Source organism: Pituophis catenifer, unplaced genomic scaffold, assembly GCF_029215685.1.
Source record: "Pituophis catenifer annectens isolate HBS135680 unplaced genomic scaffold, rPitCat1.0.hap2 SCAF_2, whole genome shotgun sequence".
Taxonomy (NCBI): domain Eukaryota; kingdom Metazoa; phylum Chordata; class Lepidosauria; order Squamata; family Colubridae; genus Pituophis; species Pituophis catenifer.
The window spans coordinates 277007513-277030114 of record NW_027256882.1 but is presented as its reverse complement, the minus strand read 5'-3'; the positions used below and the strand labels follow the sequence as shown (position 1 = coordinate 277030114).

Genomic DNA, 22602 nt, shown 5'->3' with positions numbered 1-22602 from the left:
GGCTGAAGCGGTTGTAAAAAAAATGCTTTTAAAGCCTCTGACGATCCCAGCTGACTTGCCTGATCGGCAGAGGCTTTTTTTCCTTTTAAAAACATTTTTTCTATAACCTCTTCGGCCGAAGAGGTTATAGAAAAAATGTTTTTAAAAGCCTCTGATGATCCCAGCTGATCCGTGCGATCATAAGAGGCTTTTTTTTTACTTTTAAAAGCATGTTTTTGGCCAAAGATGTTGTAGAAAAAATGCTTTTAAAAATAAAAAAAAGCCTCTGATGATTGCGCGGCTCAGCTGGGCAATGGGGGGGGCAGGGATTTTTGCTACCGGTTCTCCGAACCACCCGCCTCCATTGATACCGGATCGGGTGATCCGGTCCAAACCAGGAGCATTTCACCCCTGGATCAAGGATGTGTGAATACCAATTATGGCAGAGATTGAGGTAGCTTTAAAATGACTCCAATAATCAGACAATAATCACAAAGATATTTGCTACTGAACAAAATATGGCATGTCAAAATACCCCCACCCTGCCTCTGCTGCATCCAGGAGATAAAAATCATGTAAGACATAAATTACCATACTTTTTGGAGTATAAGACAGACTCCCCCACCCCTAAAATTGTGGTGTGTCTTATACACCGAATGTTGCCAAAGCCCACCCCACCCATTGGCCCCCACCCTTTGGCCTTTTTCGGCCTCCGGGTGTCACGTTTTCGGTCTCCGCACCAGGGGTGAAATCCTCTGAAGTCTGCTACCGGTTCTATGAGTCTGCTACCAACTTGAGGCGTACCCGCGCAACGCTAAAAAAGGAACATTTTGAAGCCTTCCGAGTCTGCAAAGGTAAGTAGAACAGTGAGGGGGGAAATCTGCTGTGCCCTGCGATTTAGATTAGCTAGAAAGCAGGAAATCCAATAACTCTAGCTAATATAAATTGAATGACACAGCTGATCATCACGCAGCTGATCGTCGGAAATACCAGTTCGCTTAAACTGGTAGCATTCTTTACTACCAGTTCGCCCAAACCGGTCAGAACCGGTAGCATTTCACCCCTGCTACGCACGCCCCATTTTAGACCTGTTCCAGGCTGCAGGGATCGCCACAGCACATTGCCGCCTATCGCTGCCTCCGTGTGTCGCATTTTGGCCTCGGCATGCCCTTTTTGGCCTCCCTGCATTGCATTTTTGGCTGGTTCCAGGCAACAGGGATCGCCACCATCGTCGATCCCCTCTGCCTACAACCGGCCAAAATGCAATGCATGGAGGCCATGCGGGGCATGCAGAGGCCGAAAATGTGACGCGCAGAGGCCGAAAATGCGACACGCTGAGGTGGTGAGCAGCAGCGATGGGCTCTGGTGATCCTCGCAGCCTGGAACAGCTGATTAGCGGTATTCCAGGAGGCCAATACAATCGCCAATCAGCTGCTCGTGCTGAATCAGGCTGCAATAACGTGCTGAAGCTGATCAGGCTGTTTGCTGTTTGCTGCAAGGTTGGTAGCCATATGAATTCTGATGGATGATGGTAGGCAGAGGCAGAATTTTTTTTTCTTGTTTTCCTCCCCAAAAACTAATGTGCGTCTTATACTCCGGAGTGTCTTATACTCCGAAAAATACGGTATATGATTGCTCAAATTTCACTGTTACTGCAGTATATTGCGTGGACTGCATTATTGTTTGTTTGTTTTTTGAGTCGTCTCCCACAGCCAAAGTCTCGTCCTTCCGCTCTTTATTTCTAAAGATCATTTTCAAAAAAATCCAGTCTAAAGTACAGAACTTCAGTGTATTTTTCTTTTTGTGCGCAAAATACTTATTCAAAATGGTCTTTAATTAGTAAGTCTTCTGTACAAAATAACCAGATGCTTGAAACACATTTCTAATAACAAAAGGCAAAAGGCATTCATAGTAAGAACAGGGGTCAGAATATATTATTAGTAAATGACGATGAGAGTAAAACTACATTTTGAAAGCATGCCATCATCTTGCTAATATACTTTTAAAAGTTTACATACGTCTTTGGTGCATTCCAAACAAGGCTTCATTTTTTTTTAATGACATCTACTACGGATTGCAACTCCTGCTAAGTCTAAAGTATTCAATGTACCAATGTGTATTTAATGTTTTTAAAAGACAAAGTCTTGCAGTAATATATAGTCTACCAGCTTCAAAAAGACTATACTTTGTTACTCTGCCAATGGGTAATTTACCAAAATCCAAGTCAGCTTGTTTCCTAAATATACTTTCACACAGGGTGAAAATAAAAATCAGCCCTAAAATTGATATATTTATTTTTCAAAGATGCAGAAGTGAAAATTAGCAAATCCACTGCAAATCTTCAGCCAAGGCAAAATGTACACATCATTTGCCACAGGATACACACACAAACATGTACATTTTGAGATTGTTGTGCCTGTTTGAAGCCAACCAATTCAATTTTACCTAGTTTAAACACGTTCAAAAATTTAAATGCATTATTTAAACTTTTAATCAAAAGTTAAAAATCTCACAGTTGTTTGTTTGGTATTTTAAGAGCTGTTTGCTAACAATAATCAAGATTCACTGGATTAATCGGGAAAGCTTTTGCTTTTTTCATAAAACTGTCTGAAAAAATGCAGCTAGTATATGCATATCAGGGGTGAAATGCTCCCGGTTTGGACTGGATCGCCCAATCCGGTAGCAATGGCGGCGGGTGGTTCGGAGAACAGGTAGCAAAAATCCCTGTGCCCCCCCCTCCACCATGCCCAGCTGAGCCGCACAATCATCTACAACCTCTTCTGACGAAAAAATGCTTTTAAAGGTTAAAAAAAAAAGCCTCTGATGATCGCGCAACTCAGCTGGGATCGTCAGAGGCTTTTCAAAGCATTTTTTTCTGCAAACTCTTGGCCAGAGGTGGTAAAAAATGCTTTGAAAAGTCTCTGACGATCCCAGCTGAGTTGCCTGATCGGCAGAGGCTTTTCATCATTCTATAAAATTACCAGGAGTAGGCATTTGGTAACTATTCAGTATCCATTAGCAAGAAGGCAAGAATGTGTGGTGATAATGTAATGAAGTGGGCTCTGATGGATGACCACTGGATAACTTTCTATTCACTCTATTCTAAAAAGCAATGCATCCGGCTGGAAAGAGTACAAACTCAGCCAAGGTCCTTTTGGTTCCTCTAGGAGGCCTCTAAGTTGTCAGAAGAAAGGAACATTCTAATGACATACAGCTTAAAGGTTGGTTAGGTCAAGGGGATCCACATGAGTTAAAAGTTGTCCATCGTCAAAAGATAAAAGAGATGCTTCAGTAATCTACAAAAAGAATTATGATTGTTTTGCAAAGAAACTCTGTAATGTCAATTAAAATTGATAAATGTATAGGACCATATGAACTGCTGACTTCAAAAGAATCCTTTGTCTAGAAGGGTATAAAACCATTGTACCTAATTCCTGTCTTTGTTCAACGCTTCATGTACAGAGCCTTGAACCTATTGCGCAATATATAAAATCTGTCTCTGATCAACCCAAAAGTTGTGTTTGTCTTATTAAATCCACAACAGTGAGATGCACAATGTCATTAAAAGGGCATAATATAAATTCAGGCCTAACTTCTTCTTACCACATTTCATAGTTAACAACATACTGGTGTCAAGACAGAGCCTGGGATTTTAGTACAGGTAGTCCTCGACTTACGACCACAATTGAGCCCCAAATTTCGGTTGCTAAGTGAGACATCTGTTAAGTTTTGCCCAGTGGTGGGATTCAAATAATTTAACAACCAGTTCTCTGCCCTAATGATCAGCTGGGTAGGCGTGGCTTGGTGGTCATGTGACCATGTAGGTGTGGCCTACTCAACGTCACTCATGTCAATGACATTTCGCTTTAGCTGTTACAGTGTAATAAGGGTTAACCAGAGAGGCAGTTTCTGTAAGCAAGGCAATAAAGATTGGGCTAGAAAAAAACACCAGAATGTTTCCTTCTTGCCTTCCTTACAGGATTAGCCCTGTCAAGTGGAAAAAAAAACCAAAATAAGATTTCTTCCAACAACCGGTTCTCTGAACTGCTTAGAAAGTTAACAACCAGTTCTCCCAAATAGGTGCGAACTGGCTGAATCCCACCACCGGTTTTGCCCCATTTTACGACCTTTCTTGACACTGTTGTTAAGTGAATCTGGCTTCCCCATTGACTTTGCCGGTCAGAAGGTCGCAAAAGGTGATCACATGATCCCGGGACACTAGCTGACATAAATACGAGTCAATTGCCAGCTATTTGAATTTTGATCACGTGAAGATGCTTCGAGCATCATAAGTGTGAAAAACAGTCATAAGTCACTTTTTTCACTGATGTCATAACTTCGAACAGTTGTAAGTCGAGGGCTACCTGTGCATTCCCAGGAGGATCCAAAGAGCAGGGAAACTGAGGAGCGACGTTGTACTGCATTTCCAGTGAGTAGATCTACTTCGTTTCGAAAAGAAGGAAGCCAGCAAAAGTGGAAAAGCGTTGGTGGTCTCCATGCAGGGCCCCATTGCCCATCCGCAGCCACACTTCGTCTCCTTTGGCAAGTTTAAGCACTGCACTGTTGCTTGACGAGTCTGATTTTCCTTTGGATTCGTAGCTAAGAGCAGAGGTACAGAAGGTAAACTGGTTTGTTCTTCACATTTTAAGCTTTGTTCCAATCCGTAAAGGTAGTCCTCATTTAGCAACTGCCTTATTTAGAGACCGTTTGCTGTTACGGCTGTTAAAAAAAATAACTCTGCAACCAATCCTTGCATTTACGACCTTCAGGGGAGCGTAAAGTGCAAAAAAGCTGAAGCAAGATAATAAACACAGTCACCGTTTCACTTAATGACTGTTTTGCTTAACGACCAAGTTGAGGATCCCGATTAAATGAGGACTACCTTTAATGCCAAAAGATGGTCTAGCAGGTTGGGTTGCAGGGAGGTGGGGGAGGAAGATTTAACAAAGGGAAATTGATGAATAAGGAAATAAAAAAATATTGTAATTATGAATGAAAGAATTATCCTTGCCTCTTATTTGCAAATCACCTCTTTCTGTACAGCTAGTCCTCATTTTAAGACAGGAATTGAGCCAGGGATTACGGTTGTAAATCATGCTCTTAAGCAGATCATCATGTGACCGGACCTTCTTTTGTAAAGTGAATGCTGCAATCATTAAATGAACCCATTGCAATGGGCATTTTGTGCCAGAAACTGGAACTACCGTATTTTTCAGAGTATAAGATGCACTTTTTTCCCCTCTAAAAGGGGGTGAAAATTTAAGTGTGTCTTATACCCCGGATATAGCCTCACCCACCCACTGGCCCCCACCCTTTGGCCTCTGCCTCGCAGCAGTTACCTCCTTGCAAGCAAACAGCAAGAAAAAACAGTTCCTTTCAGCTTCAGTACAGCCTAATTAGCACAAGTTGATTGGATCGGCCTCCCGACTCTCAGCTCTCAGCTGTTTTGTGCGAGCCTCTGCTGCTTGCTGCAAGGAGGTAAATTGCTGGAGCAGGTTTTTTTTCCCTTGTGCTAATCAAGCTATGCTGAAAACGAAAATGAAAGTAAAGCAGGCTGTTTGCTGTTTGCTGCAAGGAGGCAAAATTGCTCAGAGGCAGAGAGAAATTTCTTTTTCTTCTTTTCTTCACCAAAAAAGGTAGGTGCGTCTTATACTCCAAAAAATACAGTAAATACCTGTTTCGGGGGGGGGGATTATAAATCATGGTCACATGACCGTGGGATGCTGCAAACAGTAGTAAATGCAAGCCGGTTGATGGCATCCAAAAGGTAATCACATGGGGGGGGGGGCAATTGGAATTTCAAATCCAGTTCATAAGTGCCCTTTTTAGGTTCCATTGTAACTCCAGTCGCTAAGCAATTAGTCATAAATCAAGGACTAGCTGTATCCCTTTGCAGGCCTAAAGCAGCAGATTGGCAATTTCAGCCCAGGCAGTAGTAATTAATGGTTCCGACTTCATCTAAAGATGAATACAATCACCCTACTTACCTGACAACACCTATTTTAGAAAATGTGCAGTTTTATATCACGCCAGATGAATTCTTCATAAAATCTATTACTGGTCATTTTTCCAACTTGGTGCTCCTAATTCTTAGCCAGGTCATCTATGCTATGGGATAGCAGCATTCCCTAGTGCCGCGATGGCGAACCTATGGCATGCGTGCCACAGATGGCACGCAGAGCCATATCTGTGGGCATGCAAGGGTTGCCCTAGCTCAACTCCAGCGCACATGCGCACGCTGGCCAACTGATTTTCAGGCCTTCCAGGCCCACCGGAAGTCAGAAAATGGGCTGTTTCTGGCCTCCGGAGGGCCTCCATGGAGGTGGGAAAGGCTGTTTTTGCCCTCCCCAGCTCCTAGAAAGGGTCTGGAGCCTGGGAAGGCGAAAAATGGGCCTTCCGGTCCCACCGGAAGTTAGGAAACGGGCAGTTTCTGGCCTCTGGAGGGCTTCCATGGGGGTGGGGAAAGGCCATTTTTGCCCTCCCCAGGCCCACTGTCCCATCGTGTTCCAAAAGTGGAGGGAGCACGGGAGGGTCACACGCACATGAGTGGGGGGCAGGGCACATTGAATTATGGATGTGGGCACGCATGTGCGTGACCCCCCCGCACTTCCCCGCTTTTGGCACACAATGGCAAAAAGGTTAGCCATAATTGCCCTAGTGGTTTGTCCTTATAACCGTAACCTATTTCTTTGGAGGATTTAGGGCAGCAATCCGTAACCTTTCTACCACGGTGGCCCAGAGCGTGAGGGTGGGGGGGTGAGTGGCAGGCACTCACACAAGCGCACAGCTCCATTGGTGGGCGTGTGCAAATGGAGTTTCACATGTGAGCAGAGGATGCTTGCGCTCACACACGAAGATCCACTTGCACGAATTGAGCATCACACAGGAGCGCAAGGGCCCACCATTCACGCGAGTGGGGCTTTGCATGGGCCGGTTTCAAAAAGGCCGCCACCTGGTAGTCGGCCGCATGGCCCAGGAGTTGGGGACTCCTGTCTTAGGGACTGAAGCTGAGACACTTGAAAGGCATCTCATCAGAGGTGGGATTCACTTACCTTCCCTACCAGTTTGCAAATGTGAGCATGCGCGCGCTCGCCCACGCCACCTCTGTGCATGTGCATGGCCTTCTGCGCATGCACAGTAGTTGTGCATTGCATCCAGGTGGGTGGGCGGAGCCTCCCGCAGTCGCCGCTACCAGTTTGTGTGATCTGGAGAGAACCAGCTGAGCTCTACCCCTGAGTTTCAGTTCCTCTCCCAAATTTATTTCACATATTTGAAAGCCCCAAATGCACCCCACCCACCTGAATAAGCTGAAGACCGTGTTGCCATTATGCATCAAGTACACATAGACTTCTTCGACATCTTCATGCTTCATCATATTGAAGGAGAAGAAATACACCCCTAGAAGCGAAGAGAAAAAAAAATATATAGTACAATTGAATAATTCAGTGGCACAGGTAGGTACAAAATAAATCAGGCTGTTTCTTTGCAGCTGCTTCAATAATCTCCTCTTTCTCCATTCCCTCTCCCTTGTAATTCCACCCCCCACCCCAACCCCCAGAATCACAACTCAATGGCAGTGAAAGATCTCTGAGGAAAGATCTCTGAGGAAACATGCACAGTCCAACTAACACAGGGGTGTCAAACTCGAGGACCCCGGGCAGTGGTGAAATCCAAATTTTTTAACTACCGGTTCTGTGGGCGTGGCTTGGTGGGCGTGGTATGGCTTGGTGGGCATGGCAGTGGAAGGATACTGCAAAATCTCCATTCCCACCCCACTCCAGGGGAAGGATACTGCAAAATCTCCATTCCCACCCCACTCTGGGGCCAGCCAGAGGTGGCATTTGCCGGTTCTTCGAACTACTCAAAATTTCTGCTACCGGTTCTCCAGAACCTGTCAGAACCTGCTGGATTTTACCCCTGATGCCAGCCAAGACCCAAGACAAGGGGTGCTTAAATCTGGCCCGTGGGGCCGCCCTGGAAACAGTGAAGGACTGACCTGCGGTGCCTCTGTCAGTGAAAACAGAGCTTCAGAGAGCCATGTGCAGCCCTCCTGAGCTCCATTTTTGACTGGGATGGCCTCCTGCAACCCTCTGCCAGCAAAAACGGAGCTCAGGAGGGCCACGTACCCCCCAGAGGTGCCCCCCAACACAAATGACTGGCCACATCTATCCTAGCCACACCAACCCCAGCCCCCCAGCTCCCTGAGGTCAAACACAACCCTGATGCCCTCAATAAAATCAAGTTTGACACCCCTGAACTAACCTCTGGCTAAAATCAATGTATTAGGATTGTGTATTAGGATTGGGATTGTACCAAATCGACTGTTATAGTAGAATACTCCTTAGCCTGGTTTAGATGTATATGTAGTCCTTGACTTACCACAGTTCATTTAGTAACCGTTTGAAGTTACAGTGACTCTGAAAAAAGAGACTTATGACCGTTTTTCGCACTTGCGATCACTGCAGCATCCCCATGCCATGTGATCAAAATTTGGGTGCTTGCCAACTGGTTCATATTTTTGATGGTTGCACTGTCCCATGATTCCTTTTGGGAATCTTCTGACAAGTAAAATCAATGGGGAAATCAGATTTACTTAACAACCATGTTACTAATTTAATCACCAGAGCGATTCCCTTCACAACAGTGGCAAGGAAGGTCGTAATGGGGCAAAATTCACTTCACAACTGTTTCACTTAGCAATAGAAATTTAGGGCTCAATTGCGGTCATAAGTTACACAAAAGAGATGCTTCATTCAGGCTACCACGCATTCTGAAACATCGGCTTCAAAATGGTTGGTCATAAAATGGGGTTGCACCCCATTTTATGACCTTCCTTGCCACCGTTTTTAAGCGAATCACTGCAGTTGTTAAGTAATATGGTTGTTAAGTGACTCTGGCTTCCCCGTTGACGTTGCTGATCAGATATTCGCAAAAGGGATCATGTGACCTTGGGACAGTTCAACCATTATAAATAAGAGTCAGTTGTCAAGAATCTGAATCACGTGACCAGAGGGATGCTGCAAGGGTCATAAGTGTGGGGAAACGGTCATAAGTCATTTTTTCTGTGCCACTGCAACTTCGAATAGTCACTAAATGGACTGTTGTAAGTCGAGGACTACCTGTACATATATTCAGAATTAATCCTTACCAAATATAATAAGAATCTAAACCTAAGAGGTCTGTAAGGGGTGCGCATAAGCGCACCAGGGTGCCTACCGTCCCTGTCCTAATGTTTCCTTTTATTCGTATCCTTTTCATGTATTTATAATTATGTTTACACTTGTATCTGTCATAAAATACATGCTTGATGAAAATAAATAAATAAATAAATAAATAAAATTCTTCCAAACTTAAGAGTGCACACATCTATCCACAATTGTTAAGAATTCATTCATCTTCTCAGAGACGAATAGCCACATATTTTGTTTCATCCCTGAAACAATCCAAGATGAGGTAAACTGTTCCTGAAGCTTAGAATCTATTTTGGTATCTTAAAACGCTATCATTATTTTTTTAATGCCAGTCTGGCCCAATTTCTAAACTCTTGTAAGCTGCATAAATTGAAGATGGGGGAAAAGGAGAGGCATAAAAAGATGGATATGTTCTTGTGACTGACAAGATCTCATTTCCAGTCTACTATTAAGTTTACCAATGAATGTGGACCTATTGAAAGAACAGTGATTAATAAAGGCACGCTGTTTAATTTATTTTAGTGTGGTAAAAGCAATAATAGCTTAACTAGGTTGCCTTTAAAACATTTTAGGAAGAATATTATTATTTTCTGGGTATCCAAAATCTAATTTTTGGACTGTTTACAGCTTCTGTTTTGATATTGTCTTGAGCTTGTTATTAGTTATTAGAAGCTAATAAAACAACTTAATATACTTAGCAGCTGGGTTCTTGTATTGATCAGGTTTTTCTACAGATGTTTTGCCCGGCATCCCACTAAGGCTTTGCCAACCTGCAAAGAACCTGATCGATAATTCGTTACTGATCTGCTGAAGCCTGGAGAATCAGATTATTAATATGTACAGCAAATTTGAGTTACCATATTTTTTAGAGTATAAGACGCACCAGACTATAAGATGCACCTACCTTTTTTGGTGAGGAAAAGAAGAAAAATAAATCTCCCTCTGCCTCTGCCTCTGCCTCTGAGCAATTTTGCCTCCTTGCAGCAAGCAGCAGAGGCCTGCGCAAAACAGCTGAGAGTCAGGAGGCCAATCCAATCAACTTGTGCTAATTAGGCTGTGCTGAAGCTGAAAGGAGCTATTTGCTTGCAAGGAGGTAATTGCTGGGAGGCAGAGGCCAAAGGGTGGGGGCCAGTGGGTGTGCGGGTCTACATTCGGTGTATAAGACGCACCTAAATTTTCACCCACTTTTAGGGGGGGGAAAGGTGCGTCTTATACTCCGAAAAATACGGTGCTTCTATTCCAAGAAATTCATTAAAACCTTTCCAGAATGTACTCAAGAAATTATGAATGTATACCACCTGCATTACTCTATTGTATTACCATGGTATTGTCCTAATTCAATGTTGTTTTATTTCTTTATTGTAAACTGATAGGAATGCATACAGAGTACAGCAGTATAAAAAGGTCAGAGATAAATACATTTGCAAAAATCAAATATTGGCTTTTTTATTCTCTTTATTATACCTTCAACTATTTCCTGTTGAAATTTTATAGCAATAGCACTTAGACTTATATACCGCTTTACAGTGCTTTACAGCCCTCTCTAAGCGGTTTACAGAGTCAGCACATTTCCCCCAGAAATCTGGGTCCTCATTTTACCCACCTTGGAAGAATGGAAACTTGAGTCAACCTTGAGCCAGCGAGACCCGAACTGCTGCACTGCTGGCAGTTGGCAGTCAGCAGAAGTAGCCTGCAGTACTACACTCTAACCTCTGCGCCACCACAGCTCATAGGCAACTTACACAAAGACATTTCTCAGTTGAAAATTACATTCATGCAAATTGCCTACGCAAGAACAATAAAGGAAAAAACTTTCAATTTTTTTTAAAAAGGGTCCAAACAGAATTTGTTGGGGTTTTTTTTATAGAATCTGGCAGTATGCATCCTTTCTGATCAAGCAATCACAATTAAAATGTTAGGTGGCACAGTGGTTAGAGTGCAGTACTGCAAGCTACTTCAGCTGACTGCTAGCTGCAGTTCGTCAGTTCAAATCTCACCAGTTCAAGGTTGACTCAGTCTTCCATCCTTCCGAGGTGGGTAAAATGAGGACCGGGGTGAAATACTCCCAGTTCGGACCAGATCGCCTGATCCAGTAGCGATGGCGGTGGGTGGTTCGGAGAACCAGTAGCAAAAATCTCTGTCCCCCCCATGCCCAGCTGAGCCGCGCGATCATCAGAGGCTGGTTTTTTTACTTTTAAAAGCATTTTTTCTACAATCTCTTCGGCCGAAAAAATGCTTTTAAAAGTTTTTTTAAAAAAGCCTCTGATGATCGTGCGGCTCAGCTGGGATCGTCAGAGGCTTTTAAAAGCGTTTTTTTCTGCCACCTCTTCAGCCGAAGAGGTTGTAGAAAAAAAATGCCTTTAAAAGCCTCTGGCGATCCCATCTGAGTTGCCTGGTCGTCAGAGGCTTCTAAAAGCATTTTTTTCTGCAACCTCTTAAGGATGTAGAGAAAATGCTTTTAAAAGTTAAAAAAAAAAAAGTTGGCCACGCCCACCCAGTCACATTACCCTCCCCACCAAGCCACGCCCACAGGACTGGTAGTAACAAATTTCACCCCTGATGAGGACTCAGATTGTTGGAGGCAATATGCTGACTCTGTAAACCACTTAGAGAGGGCGGTAAAGCACTGTGAAGCGGTATATAAATCTAAGTGCTATTGCTATGGACATCATAGTTCAATCAATTAAGGAGACATCTTTAGAAAACATCAGAATGTTTATCTTTGTGTTTGGTCCAAAGTAAAACACATCAGACTGAAGCTTCAAGGGGAAAAAAATTCTGCTGGATTGCAACAAGAATGTCCAATGCAAATTATTGCTTCTTTTGCACAAAATTCGCACCGAATATATTATCTGCTGTACTCACCATTCACTGGCGCTCCAAATCGTCCAGTCATTACATCAAAGAAATTGCCAACGTTGGTTTCCACACTGCTGAAGATTATTCCGCTGTTCTGATTACTAAAGTGGGTGGCCATTGAAGCCATAAATGCAACCTAAGCGAAATAGAGTTAGCATTTGAAAAACAGGAGAAAGGCAGATTGGAAGACATGGTTGAAAGCAATCGATTCTGTATTAACTTCTTTCCCAGTTTAGTTGGGGAAGGAGGAGAGAGGAGAGAGAAAGGGAGATGAACTTTAATTTCCTAAATGCATTGCTAGGAGTTGGGAAAGCACTTAGCGAACCTGACTAACAAAACTACCATCAATTTATGCATGAACAGAGAACCACTCATAAGAAGAAAGAAAAACATCTAGATCAGGGGTGTCAAACTCAATTTCATTGAGGGTTGCATCAGGGTTCTGTTTGACCTTGGAGGACCGGGGATGTGTGGGGGTGTGGCCAGGGGTGGGCGTGGTCATGATGGGCGCATCCGGGTGCTCCTGCAGCACTCTGCCAGCCAGGGGTGGGTTCTACTTACCTTTATGACTGGTTCTCTTTGTGTGCACACTTCGCGTGCGATCGCCTCTTCAGTCACATGCTTTGCGCACGATCGCCGCACGCATGCTCGGTTTGCTCGCAGGACACCAAACTTGCACTTCACGCAAGCGCGGATCTGCCCAGCTGAGGTGCGGCAATCGACTCTGCTGCACCTCTCAGCTGGGCGAACAAACCGACATATAAGGTCGGCATAATGCCGGGGTGGGCGGGAGGGCCCAGCTCCTGAAGACAGAGAACCGGTTTGGTGACATCATATCGTCACCGCTACCGGCTCTCGCAAACCAGGCTGAACCAGGAGGAACCCACCACTGCTGCCAGCCGAAAACGGTCCATGCAGTCGCCTCTGCAAGGCCCACTTTTGGCCAGCAGAGGCACTGTGGGCCAGTCCTTTGATATTTCCAGGCCAGCCCCGCAGGCTAGATTTAAGCACCCCATAGGCCGGATTTGGCCCATGGGCCTTGAGTTTGACACTCCTGATCTAGATGGACATCTAAAAAACAGCTCCGTTTAAGATTACAGTATAGTTTAACATAGCAGCTGAGTTGGTGGACTTCACTTCATGCCGTTTCAGCCAGAAGAAGGTTTAGTGAGATTTGTCAGATTGGCCCCAGGATGGAGGGAATAGAGAAGAAGTCTTACGTACAGGTTTACTTTGGCTTGCAAAATAAATTAAAGTGTGCCCCAATAGCGATAGCAAGGGTGTCCAGAATGTTCAGTTAGTCCTTGACTTATGACCATAATGGAGTCTACAATTTCAGTCATAAGTCTTGACGATCACAAAGTGGGTAAACCTTAATTTTGTGACCTTTTTTGCAATGATCATTAAGCAAATGCCGTGGGTGTTAAGCAAAGTAGACATGCCATATATACTCCTGGTTGGCGCGTCTTGTCAGAACTGCCTCAAAGAGCTGACCCAGCCCACCCACCCACCCCCAAATCCTCAGTATCATAGCCAGGTAAACATGAGCCACAGTGGCGCAGTGGTTAGAGTGCAGTACTGCAGGCTACTTCTGCTGACTGCCAGCTGCCTGCAATTTGGCAGTTTGAATCTCACCAGGCTCAAGGTTGACTCAGCCTTCCATCCTTCTCAGGTGGGTAAAATGAAGACCCAAATTGTTGGGGGCAATAGGCTGACTCTGTAAACCGCTTAGAGAGGACTGGAAAGCACTGGAAAGCGGTATATATAAGTCTAAGTACTATTGCTATTGCTAAACAAACAAATACATAACCCATACATAAATTTATGGAATTGTAACAAGCAGTCACTTTTGGAAAAATCATGCTGTCATGAAAATTAGGGGGAAATTACCTGAAGCTCTGTCGGGATGCCAGGATAACCTTTTTCTCCTTTATGTCCTTGAGGGCCTCGCTCGCCTCTGGGTCCCAAATCCCCCTTGTCTCCTTTGTCACCTTTCGATCCTTCTGTGCCAGGTAATCCATTATTCCCATTGTTCCCATGGTTTCCTTAGAGCAGTCAATCAATAGGTTGCTCGGTGAAATGCAAGCTTTAAAAGACCCCATGCAAGGTTTTCTTTTCATTTTTAATCTAGACTTCTTTAGGCAAAATTTGATTTAACCTTTCTTATTCTGGTATCCTCTAGATATATATTCTATTACAGCACCCATCTTCCCTAATCACCAATGACTGGGAATGACGGAAATTATAGTTCAATACATCTAGAGGACTAGTAAGTATTGAGGCCCGGATATCCTTTCTAAAATAGTAGGAAAAAGGGCAGTGGTAGATAAGAAGCAGCTTGGTAGGAGCTGGATTTTTTAACATGCTGGCTGGGGAATTCTGGGAGTCGAAGTTCACACAGTTTAAGGTTGCCAAGGTTGAAAAACAGTGGGGGCTCCCCCTCAAAATTAAGAGTATGTTGAGAAGCAAAACTATATTGATGAACCAATAATAACGATGGCTTTCTTGGACAATAGGGGAATTTCCTTCATTTCTGTCCTAGGGTCTTTTTTTCTACATATAGCATTGACTTTGTTGTAAATCAACTGAGAAGATGTAGGAGAGGAGCAGGCAGAGTCAAGCAAGTAATCAGCCTAGAATCATTACATTCCCACAAAAGGTCTAAGCCCAACCCCTCTTGAATTCCACTGATTCTTATCTAGCACCAATTTAGTACTGACTGATTCTTGTGTATAGGCATGAGCAAAAGTGCCTGAATTTTGATAATGTGACTGTGGGGATGCTGCAACATTTATAAATGCGAGGAGCAGTCATAAGTAACTTTTTTCAGTGCTGTTGAAACTTACATCTTTGTAATGTAGTAAATACGTTGCAACTTATTTAAAGTTGTATAATAGGAACAGAACTAAGTTTTCTTCATTTGCCTGTCTCATTAAAGTAGCTAATTAATTACTGTAGTTGATGAATTATATCAGTATCTTCCGAAGAATATTTTCATGTTTATTTAACTTAATACACCACATCATTTTATTGCATTTTTTCCTCATGCCTTCAGTCATTTACGGATCTATGATATGAAACAAGAAATTCACCGAATGTATGGGCATTGCTGTTCATATAAATGAAATCTAATATTGCATTTTGGTTAAGGCTTACGGTTTAGCTATATAATAAATTGTCTTCACTTTGGGTAAAGAACTATGTTATTTGAACCTGTTGCCCTCCAAAGCTTCTGATAAAAATATTTTATTCAGCTCAGAAAAGAATTATTAGAAGGGCTATGATGAACTAAAAAAAACCCTGCATAGCAAGAATTAAAACTGCTGCTGCTGTCAGTCAATTAAAAAAAAAAAAAAAGAGTAGGAGAAAAAACAGGTACAATCCAAAGACTTCTTTGCAGTTTTGAATGTGTACCTGGTTCTTACACAAACAGGGTATTGCAAAAGCGAAGCTGTCACGGCTACCTATGTTAACATCAAGGCATTGCTTAGCCTAAGGAGAACATTCTGATCCCTTTCCCATCATGTAACTGGTGTTAAATTAAACATGGATCCTCAGATGTTTGGAGGGTTGGTAGGCCTTCGGAGTTTTGAGAACAAACTGAGAACACTCTTGCAAAATGATAGTTGGGGAGTTTGCTGTTTGCAAAATTGCTAGCATGGACAATTTAAGCCAGGGCTCAGCAACTCTGCTGCAGCTCCCTGTCACTCAATATATGTGTCACAACCGCCAATGTGTGACACCCACCAACACACAGTTTATTGAGCTTTTCAACCCCCGGTAGGCCAACCATGGATAAATCCAAGACAAGAAAAGTTTCAGAAGAAAACAGAACATTTAATTCAACTACCTATGCTAGTTTTGTGGCCACTCAAGAAATAGTCAGGCACGGGAAGAGTTTTGTGGCTCCCAGTGTTTTCTTTTCTGTGGGAAACGGGTCCAAATGGCTCTTTGAGTGTTTAAGGTTGCAAACCCCTGATTTAAGCAATTACAAAGTAGGGTTTTACAAGCATAGTTGCTGCCATTCACTCTATCTCCCACGTCCTTTTGGCTGATGATGACGCTGTCAACCATTATTTGGCATTTTGCCCTAAAGCACATCAGTTTCACAATGACTTAAGATTTAACTTTTAGAAGGCCAAATGTTGACGGGACCAGGAAGGTCAGCTGGTGGCAAGGTACGCAGGGAGACTGCATAGTAGGTTGTCCAATCTCTTCTTAAAAACTTCCAGTGTTGCAGCACCCACAACTTCTGGAGGCAAGTTGTACCACTGATAAATTGTTTTGTCAGGAAATTTCTCCTTAGTTCTAGGTTGCTTCGGTCCTTGATTAGTTTCCATCCATTGCTTCTTGTCCTGCTGTCAGGTACTTTGGAGAATAGCTTGACCTCCTCTTTCTTTGTGGCAACCCCTGAGATATCGGAACACTGCTAACATGGCACCCCTAGATCTTCTTATTAAACCAGAAATTCATTCATTCATTCATTCATTCATTGGAATTTGTCAAGCAAAAACAAGAACAAGAATAAGAGAATAAAAATACAATGACAGGGACGATAGGCATGTTAGTGCACTTATACACAGCCTCTCTACTGACCACTTAAGTATGAAGTAAGGTCCACGGAAGTTGTACCTAACATACCTAATTCCAGCAACCGTTCTTCATATGTTTTAGCCTCCAGTCCCCTAATCATCATTGTTGCTCTTCTCTGCACTCTTTCTAGAGTCTCAACATCATTTGATTCAAGAGACTGAAGGAATAAGGAATAGGAATAAGGAATGCCATTACAGGAATGGCCAATAAGGAATAAGGAACAGGATAAGGAATGCCATTACAGTATTCCAGATGTTCCAGGTGGTGCACCATTTAGAATAATAGTCCAAGAGCACTGTGATGTGATGCAGCAGGAAACCCTGTATACTGTATTTCCCCAAAAATAAGCCCTCTCTGAAAATATTTAACCGCATGCGCAGCTGGTCCCCGTCATTTCCTCAGGTTAGGGTTAGGGAGACAGAGCTCGAAATCAGGTAAGATGGTAAGAGGAGCCCCATCTTGCTCCACGTGCTCCAAAATAATAAGACTTCCCCGAAAATAAGGCCAAGCGCTTATTTTGGGGTTCAAAAAAATATAAGACAGGGTCTTATTTTCGGGGAAATACGGTATCTTCTCTGCTCTGCAAACTGCCACAGAAACCAAGCAACCCCTTCAAGTGTTCATCACTATACAATTGCTTTCTAAGTATTTACCTGGGATTCCGGCAGGTCCTGGAAGTCCAGGTGGGCCTTGATAGCCTCGAAATCCAAAATCTCCCCGGCAACCGCATTCCGGTGGGCTTTGAGGTCCACTCTGTGTTGTCTGTAAACACATCGTTCAAAGACAATTTATAGGATATCACAGTTGTGGCATATAGGTAGCCCTCAACTTACAACTACAATTGGGATCAGCATTTTCATTGCTAAGCAAGGTGGTTGTTAAGCAAGCCGTGCCTGATTTTACAGCCTTTTTTGCCATGGTCATTAAGCAAATTGCTGCAGTTGTTAAGGGAAGCATGTGATCATTAAGTGAATCCTGCTTCCCCCATTGACCTTGCTTGTCAGAAGTCAATTGGGAAGATCGTAATGGCGATCACGTGATCCCAGGACTCTGCAATCACCATAATTCCATGCCAAGACCCCAAATTTTGATCATGTGTCTATAAATACGTTGTGATCAGGGATGAAATGCTACCGGTTCAGACCGGGTTGGGAGAACAGGTAGTAAAAAATGCTACCGGTTCAGGCAAACCGGTATTTCCGACGATCAGCTGGGCGATGATCAGCTGTGACACGTGATTTATATCAGCTAGAGTCGTCGGATTGCCTGCTTTCTAGCTAATCTAAATCAGGTGGCACAGTGGATTCCCTCCCCCTCGCTGTTCTACTTACCTTTGCAGACTCTGAAGGCTTCAAAATATTCCTTTTTTAGTGCTGTGCAGGCGCGTCTTGGGCGCGCCTCGGACATACATGCGCTTAAAGCGCACTTGGTAGCAGATTCAAAGAACCGGTAGCAGACTTCAGAGGATTTCACCGCTGGTTGTGATGGTCGTAAGTGCAAGGAAGTGTGTATGTAAGTCACTTTTTTCAGCACCTTGGTAACTTTGAATGGTTACTAAATCAAATGCTTGTAAGTCAAGGACTACCTGTAACAGATTATCTGCAGCAATAGACCCCATTCCTGAAGAAGCTTCTTGGATGAGAAGTGAAACTTCTTCAAAGAAAAACCAGAAAGTCTGGGGGCCTCTTGACAAAAAGTCTTTGGGACCCCATTTCTTCCTTGTTACATAAAGAGACGGCTCCATCTCTGCAGTGCCTCATTTTTCTATAAGCTTGCAATCTGGTGATAAATAAAAGGCTTTCTTTCGGGGCCATCAATAGCAAATCAGGGTGTCTGTCAGCGCTTCGACGCTGGCATAGAGAGCAGAGGAGAGAGAGAGATAAGCTCTGAACTTTTGCCTGCTAAATCCCTTTGAAGTCGGGTTGTCGTGGAAATGAAGGGGGGAGGCATTCCTGGGAAATGACGAGACAAGAAGTCTGAAGAATGACTTGGAAGATAGCCAATGAGAAGCAGAGATTTGGGGATCGGAAAAGGAGGGATTGGGGGGCAAAAGGTCAGTCTTGTCCACATCGAGTCATGATCCGGTGGCTGTGCTCAATTAAAGAAAAGATTTCCTTAAAGATTGGCAGTTTGGAAATTCATTTATTTTGAGATAGCATTGAAGTCTGACAGATGGACAAGACTGACCTTTTGCCCCCCAATCCCTCCCTTTCCGATCCCCAAATCTCTGCTTCTCATTGGCTATCTTCCAAGTCATTCTTCAGACTTCTTGTCTCGTCATTTCCCAGGAATGCCTCCCCCCTTCATTTCCACGACAACCCGACTTCAAAGGGATTTAGCAGGCAAAAGTTCAGAGCTTATCTCTCTCTCTCCTCTGCTCTCTATGCCAGCGTCAAAGCGCTGACAGTGTCTCTTAATCCCTTCTAGAGAGAAATGCTTGTGGCTTGCAGCTGAAAAACGAGGCATGGCAAAGATTGGATCAAACCAGTGGTGAAATCCAAATTTTTTTACTACCGGTTCTATGAGTGTGGCTTGGTGGGCGTGGTGTGGCTTGGTGGGCGTGGCAAGGGAAGGATATTGCAAAATCCCCATTCCCTCCCCACTCCTGGGGGAAAGATATTGCAAAATCTCCATTCCCACCCCACTCTGGGGCCAGCCAGAGGTAGTATTTGCCGGTTCTCCGAATTACTCAAAATTTCTGCTACCGGTTCTCCAGAACCTGCTAGATTTCACTCCTGGATCAAGCAAGTAACATATTAAATCTGCTGTTCTCATTTTAATAAAGGCAGTTCCAGCCAAGAGCAGAATGCTTCAGAGCAGGGGTCTCCAAACTTGGCAACTTTAAGTCTTAAAATTGCCAAGGTTGGAGACCCCTGCTTCAGAGAACAGTACGCACATGCAATTGACTATAACTTATTCCTTCTTTGGAAGAAATCCAAGGGGACAGTTGACTAAATTCCCAAGCCAACTCCATTCTCCATCCATCAAGGGGAAATATAGATCTATCATGTTTGAGCTGCAATAATATAGACAGTCTCTAAATGGCAGCAAAGAGACAGCATGTGGACATCTGTCTTTTTACAGCCCGGATATGGTAGCTTTAGTTAAAGAACAGGCCTGGCACAATTGCTTTCACAGTTAGGCCACCTGACAGAGTATCTATAGGGTATGGTCCACAAAGTCAAGATATTGGCCCCAAAGTACATCTAAAGTTAAGAGTTTGCGACTGCTTGGCTATTATTAACTGAGCTTAAAATACTACAATAGGTACTGGACACCGACTTCCACAAATACAATGACATTCCAATTAGAAACCTCTTTTCTGCCAAGAAAATCCTTAGTTTAAACCTGGAAACAATTCAAAATCAGTACAAGAAAAGTACTTTGCTTATCTCTTTATGCTCTTTAATATAATAAATTGTCTTCACTTTGGGTAAAGTACCATGTTATTTGAACCTGTTGCCCTCCAAAGCTTCTTATGAAAACATTTTATTCAGCTCAGAAAAAAATTATTAGAAGGGCTACGATAAACTAAAAAGTCAGGGACACGGTGGCTCAGTGGCTAAGAAGCTGAGCTTGTCGATCGAAAGGTCGGCAGTTCAGCGGTTCGAATCCCTAGTGCCGCGTCACGGGGTGAGCTCCCGTTACTTGTCCCAGCTTCTGCCAACCTAGCAGTTCAAAAGCATGTAAAAAATGCAAGTAGAAAAAATAGGGACCACCTTTGGTGGGAAGGTAACAGCGTTCCGTGCGCCTTTGGCGTTTAGTCATGCTGGCCACATGACCACGGAGACCTCTTTGAACAGCGCTGGCTCTTCGGCTTTGAAACGGAGATGAGCACCGCCCCCTAGAGTCGGGAACGACTAGCACATATGTGCGAGGAGAACCTTTACCTTCACTTTAATGAACTAAAAAAAAAACCCTGCACGACAAGAATTAAAACTGTTCCTGCTGTCAGTAGTCAACATTTTTTTTAAAAAAGCGTAGGAGAAAAAACCGGCACAATCCAAAGACTTCTTTGCAACTTTGAATGCGCACCTGGTTCTTACACAAACAGAGTATTGCAAAAGCGAAGCTGTCACAGCTACCTATATTAACATCAAGGCATTGCTTAGCCTAAGGAGAACATTCTGATCCCTTTCCCACCATGTAACTGGCGTTAAATTACAATATGGATCCTCAAATGTTTGGAGGGTTGGTAGGCCATATCTAAATTAATGTGTATGAACTGATCACACTCACTGGCCCATCTCTAATACCTACTATCTGAAAATTCTTTTATAAAGTAGTTTTGGTCATGTGAAGAAGTAGCCTGAACTACAGTACTTGCGTCTACAGTATTTGAAGTAGATTCCATACAGTAAAGCTGGTCTTAATTAAGTGATTTTTAAAAAATGTAATAACAACAGAATCAATAAGCACAGTAGTTCTGGTGTCTAACATCTATTGAGCTGAGAAAGGATTATAGGGTAGTGCATTTAATCATTTAAAAATTATAAAGCATACTCTCTTCTTTCAATTATAAAGCATATTCTCTACTTTAAAAATAAGTGTTATCTTTTGCCATTCTTATGAACAGAATCCTCTGCATAAATTCTACCTTCAATTAAAAACCATCTCCAGTAAATGTTTGTGCAAATTACAATCCTATGCAAATTTACATAGAAGAAGCATTGAAAAATATTGAGATACAGAGAGTTTTTCCTTATTCCACTGAAGTATGCAATCTTTCCTCATGTCTGACAGCCTGTTTGATAAAGCTATCTGTTTATACCATGAGGGTTTATCCCATGCATCTTGAACAAAATTTGCTCCAATACAAAATACTTTTCTCATAACATTTCTAATGTATCAGTATGGCACAATCTGTAGAAAGTTAAAATTAAGACCCTAATTTTTACTATGATCTGAAATGCTTAAAACATTGAATGGATTGCCCCATTAAGATGTAAACCCATACACCGGGACTTAACACCTAAATAAACATGCATAAATTGGATTATAGGTAGATTAAAGATAGTTGATGTCATAAAGGGGGGAGAAACATCTGTATGGAAAATTAAACTCATAGAAAAGTCCTATCCTGAAAGATATCTGTGCATAGTATGGTCATCCTATCGTTAGGAACCCATTGCTTCTGAGAAATATAGTGCTAATGTTAATAAAACGCTCACACACTTTCTTAATAGCATCTTAGAAGATTAATTCAGAGTACCTGGACTCTGTCTGAGGTAGTCTGTGCTACATCATCTACGTCTGGTTTCAAGGCATTTTGTTCAGTAGAAGGACTATTATCATCAACTGCCTCAAAAGTCCACGTATACAGTTGGCTCCGCTGTCTCAAGTTTTCCCTGCTGCTGGCACCTTTATGACCGGCCTGGTGATGGCTCTCCAAAACTTTGGCCATTGGACTATTAGCTCTTCTGCTCACCTCCATGTTTTCTTCTTGGCCCAGGCAAAAATGAAGAAACAGAAGCAAAAGCAGGAGACTCCAGTTGAGGTTGTCCTTTGGTGCTATCTGACTCAACATTGCTAGCTCCTTTAGAGTGAGGTCCTTCTGCTAGGAGAAAAAAAACAAAACCTCTGCTGTTGGTGTGATGAAGCCTTGGAGAACGTTTCTTCTACCGAGTGTGCCAGCAAGACCTGCTGACCATCACTTTATATGCTCCGTGTAATAAATTACCCTGTGAAAATGTCAGAGAGGCAGAAACCTTCATCCCAAATCCGTCATGCTTCCAGAAACAACCCAGTCATTATTCACCGCATCCCCCTGTACCAGAAAAATTGATTTGCATGCTGGAAATGTCCACCACATTTAATGGACAGCTGTAGTTCCTGTTGGAGGGGGGCACTGACAAATGTTATTCCTTCTTTTTTTAATGGGGGAGGGTTTTTTGGTTTGTTTTAGCGTGATGAAATGAAGCCCATATGGCAAATGCTTTAGGATTCTGGATTAGATATAGAGAGGGCTAGCCACTCAAAT

The 22602-nt window shown here is 43.1% G+C and overlaps 1 protein-coding gene across 1 annotated transcript; it reads right to left on the bottom strand.

Annotated features, from left to right (window-relative positions):
• Positions 1–4418: 4418 nt before the first annotated feature.
• C1QTNF3 (C1q and TNF related 3) lies at positions 4419–22149 on the bottom strand. Its single transcript, XM_070935958.1, has 6 exons — positions 21835–22149; positions 17276–17384; positions 13920–14074; positions 12036–12165; positions 7278–7377; positions 4419–4578 (listed from the first exon to the last, which is right to left on the bottom strand). Exons 1-6 carry the CDS (start codon positions 22147–22149, stop codon positions 4419–4421), a joined length of 969 nt encoding a protein of 322 aa, XP_070792059.1.
• Positions 22150–22602: the final 453 nt, after the last annotated feature.

Coding starts and splice junctions, on each gene's coding strand:
- C1QTNF3 (XM_070935958.1), bottom strand. CDS start 22,149: ATGTTGAGTCAGATAGCACCAAAGGACAACCTCAACTGGAGTCTCCTG. Junction 14,075..17,275: donor AGGACCTGCCGGAATCCCAG/GTAAATACTTAG, acceptor GACTGCTCTAAG/GAAACCATGGGAACAATGGG. Junction 7,378..12,035: donor ATTTGGAGCGCCAGTGAATG/GTGAGTACAGCA, acceptor CTTCGCTTCTAG/GGGTGTATTTCTTCTCCTTC.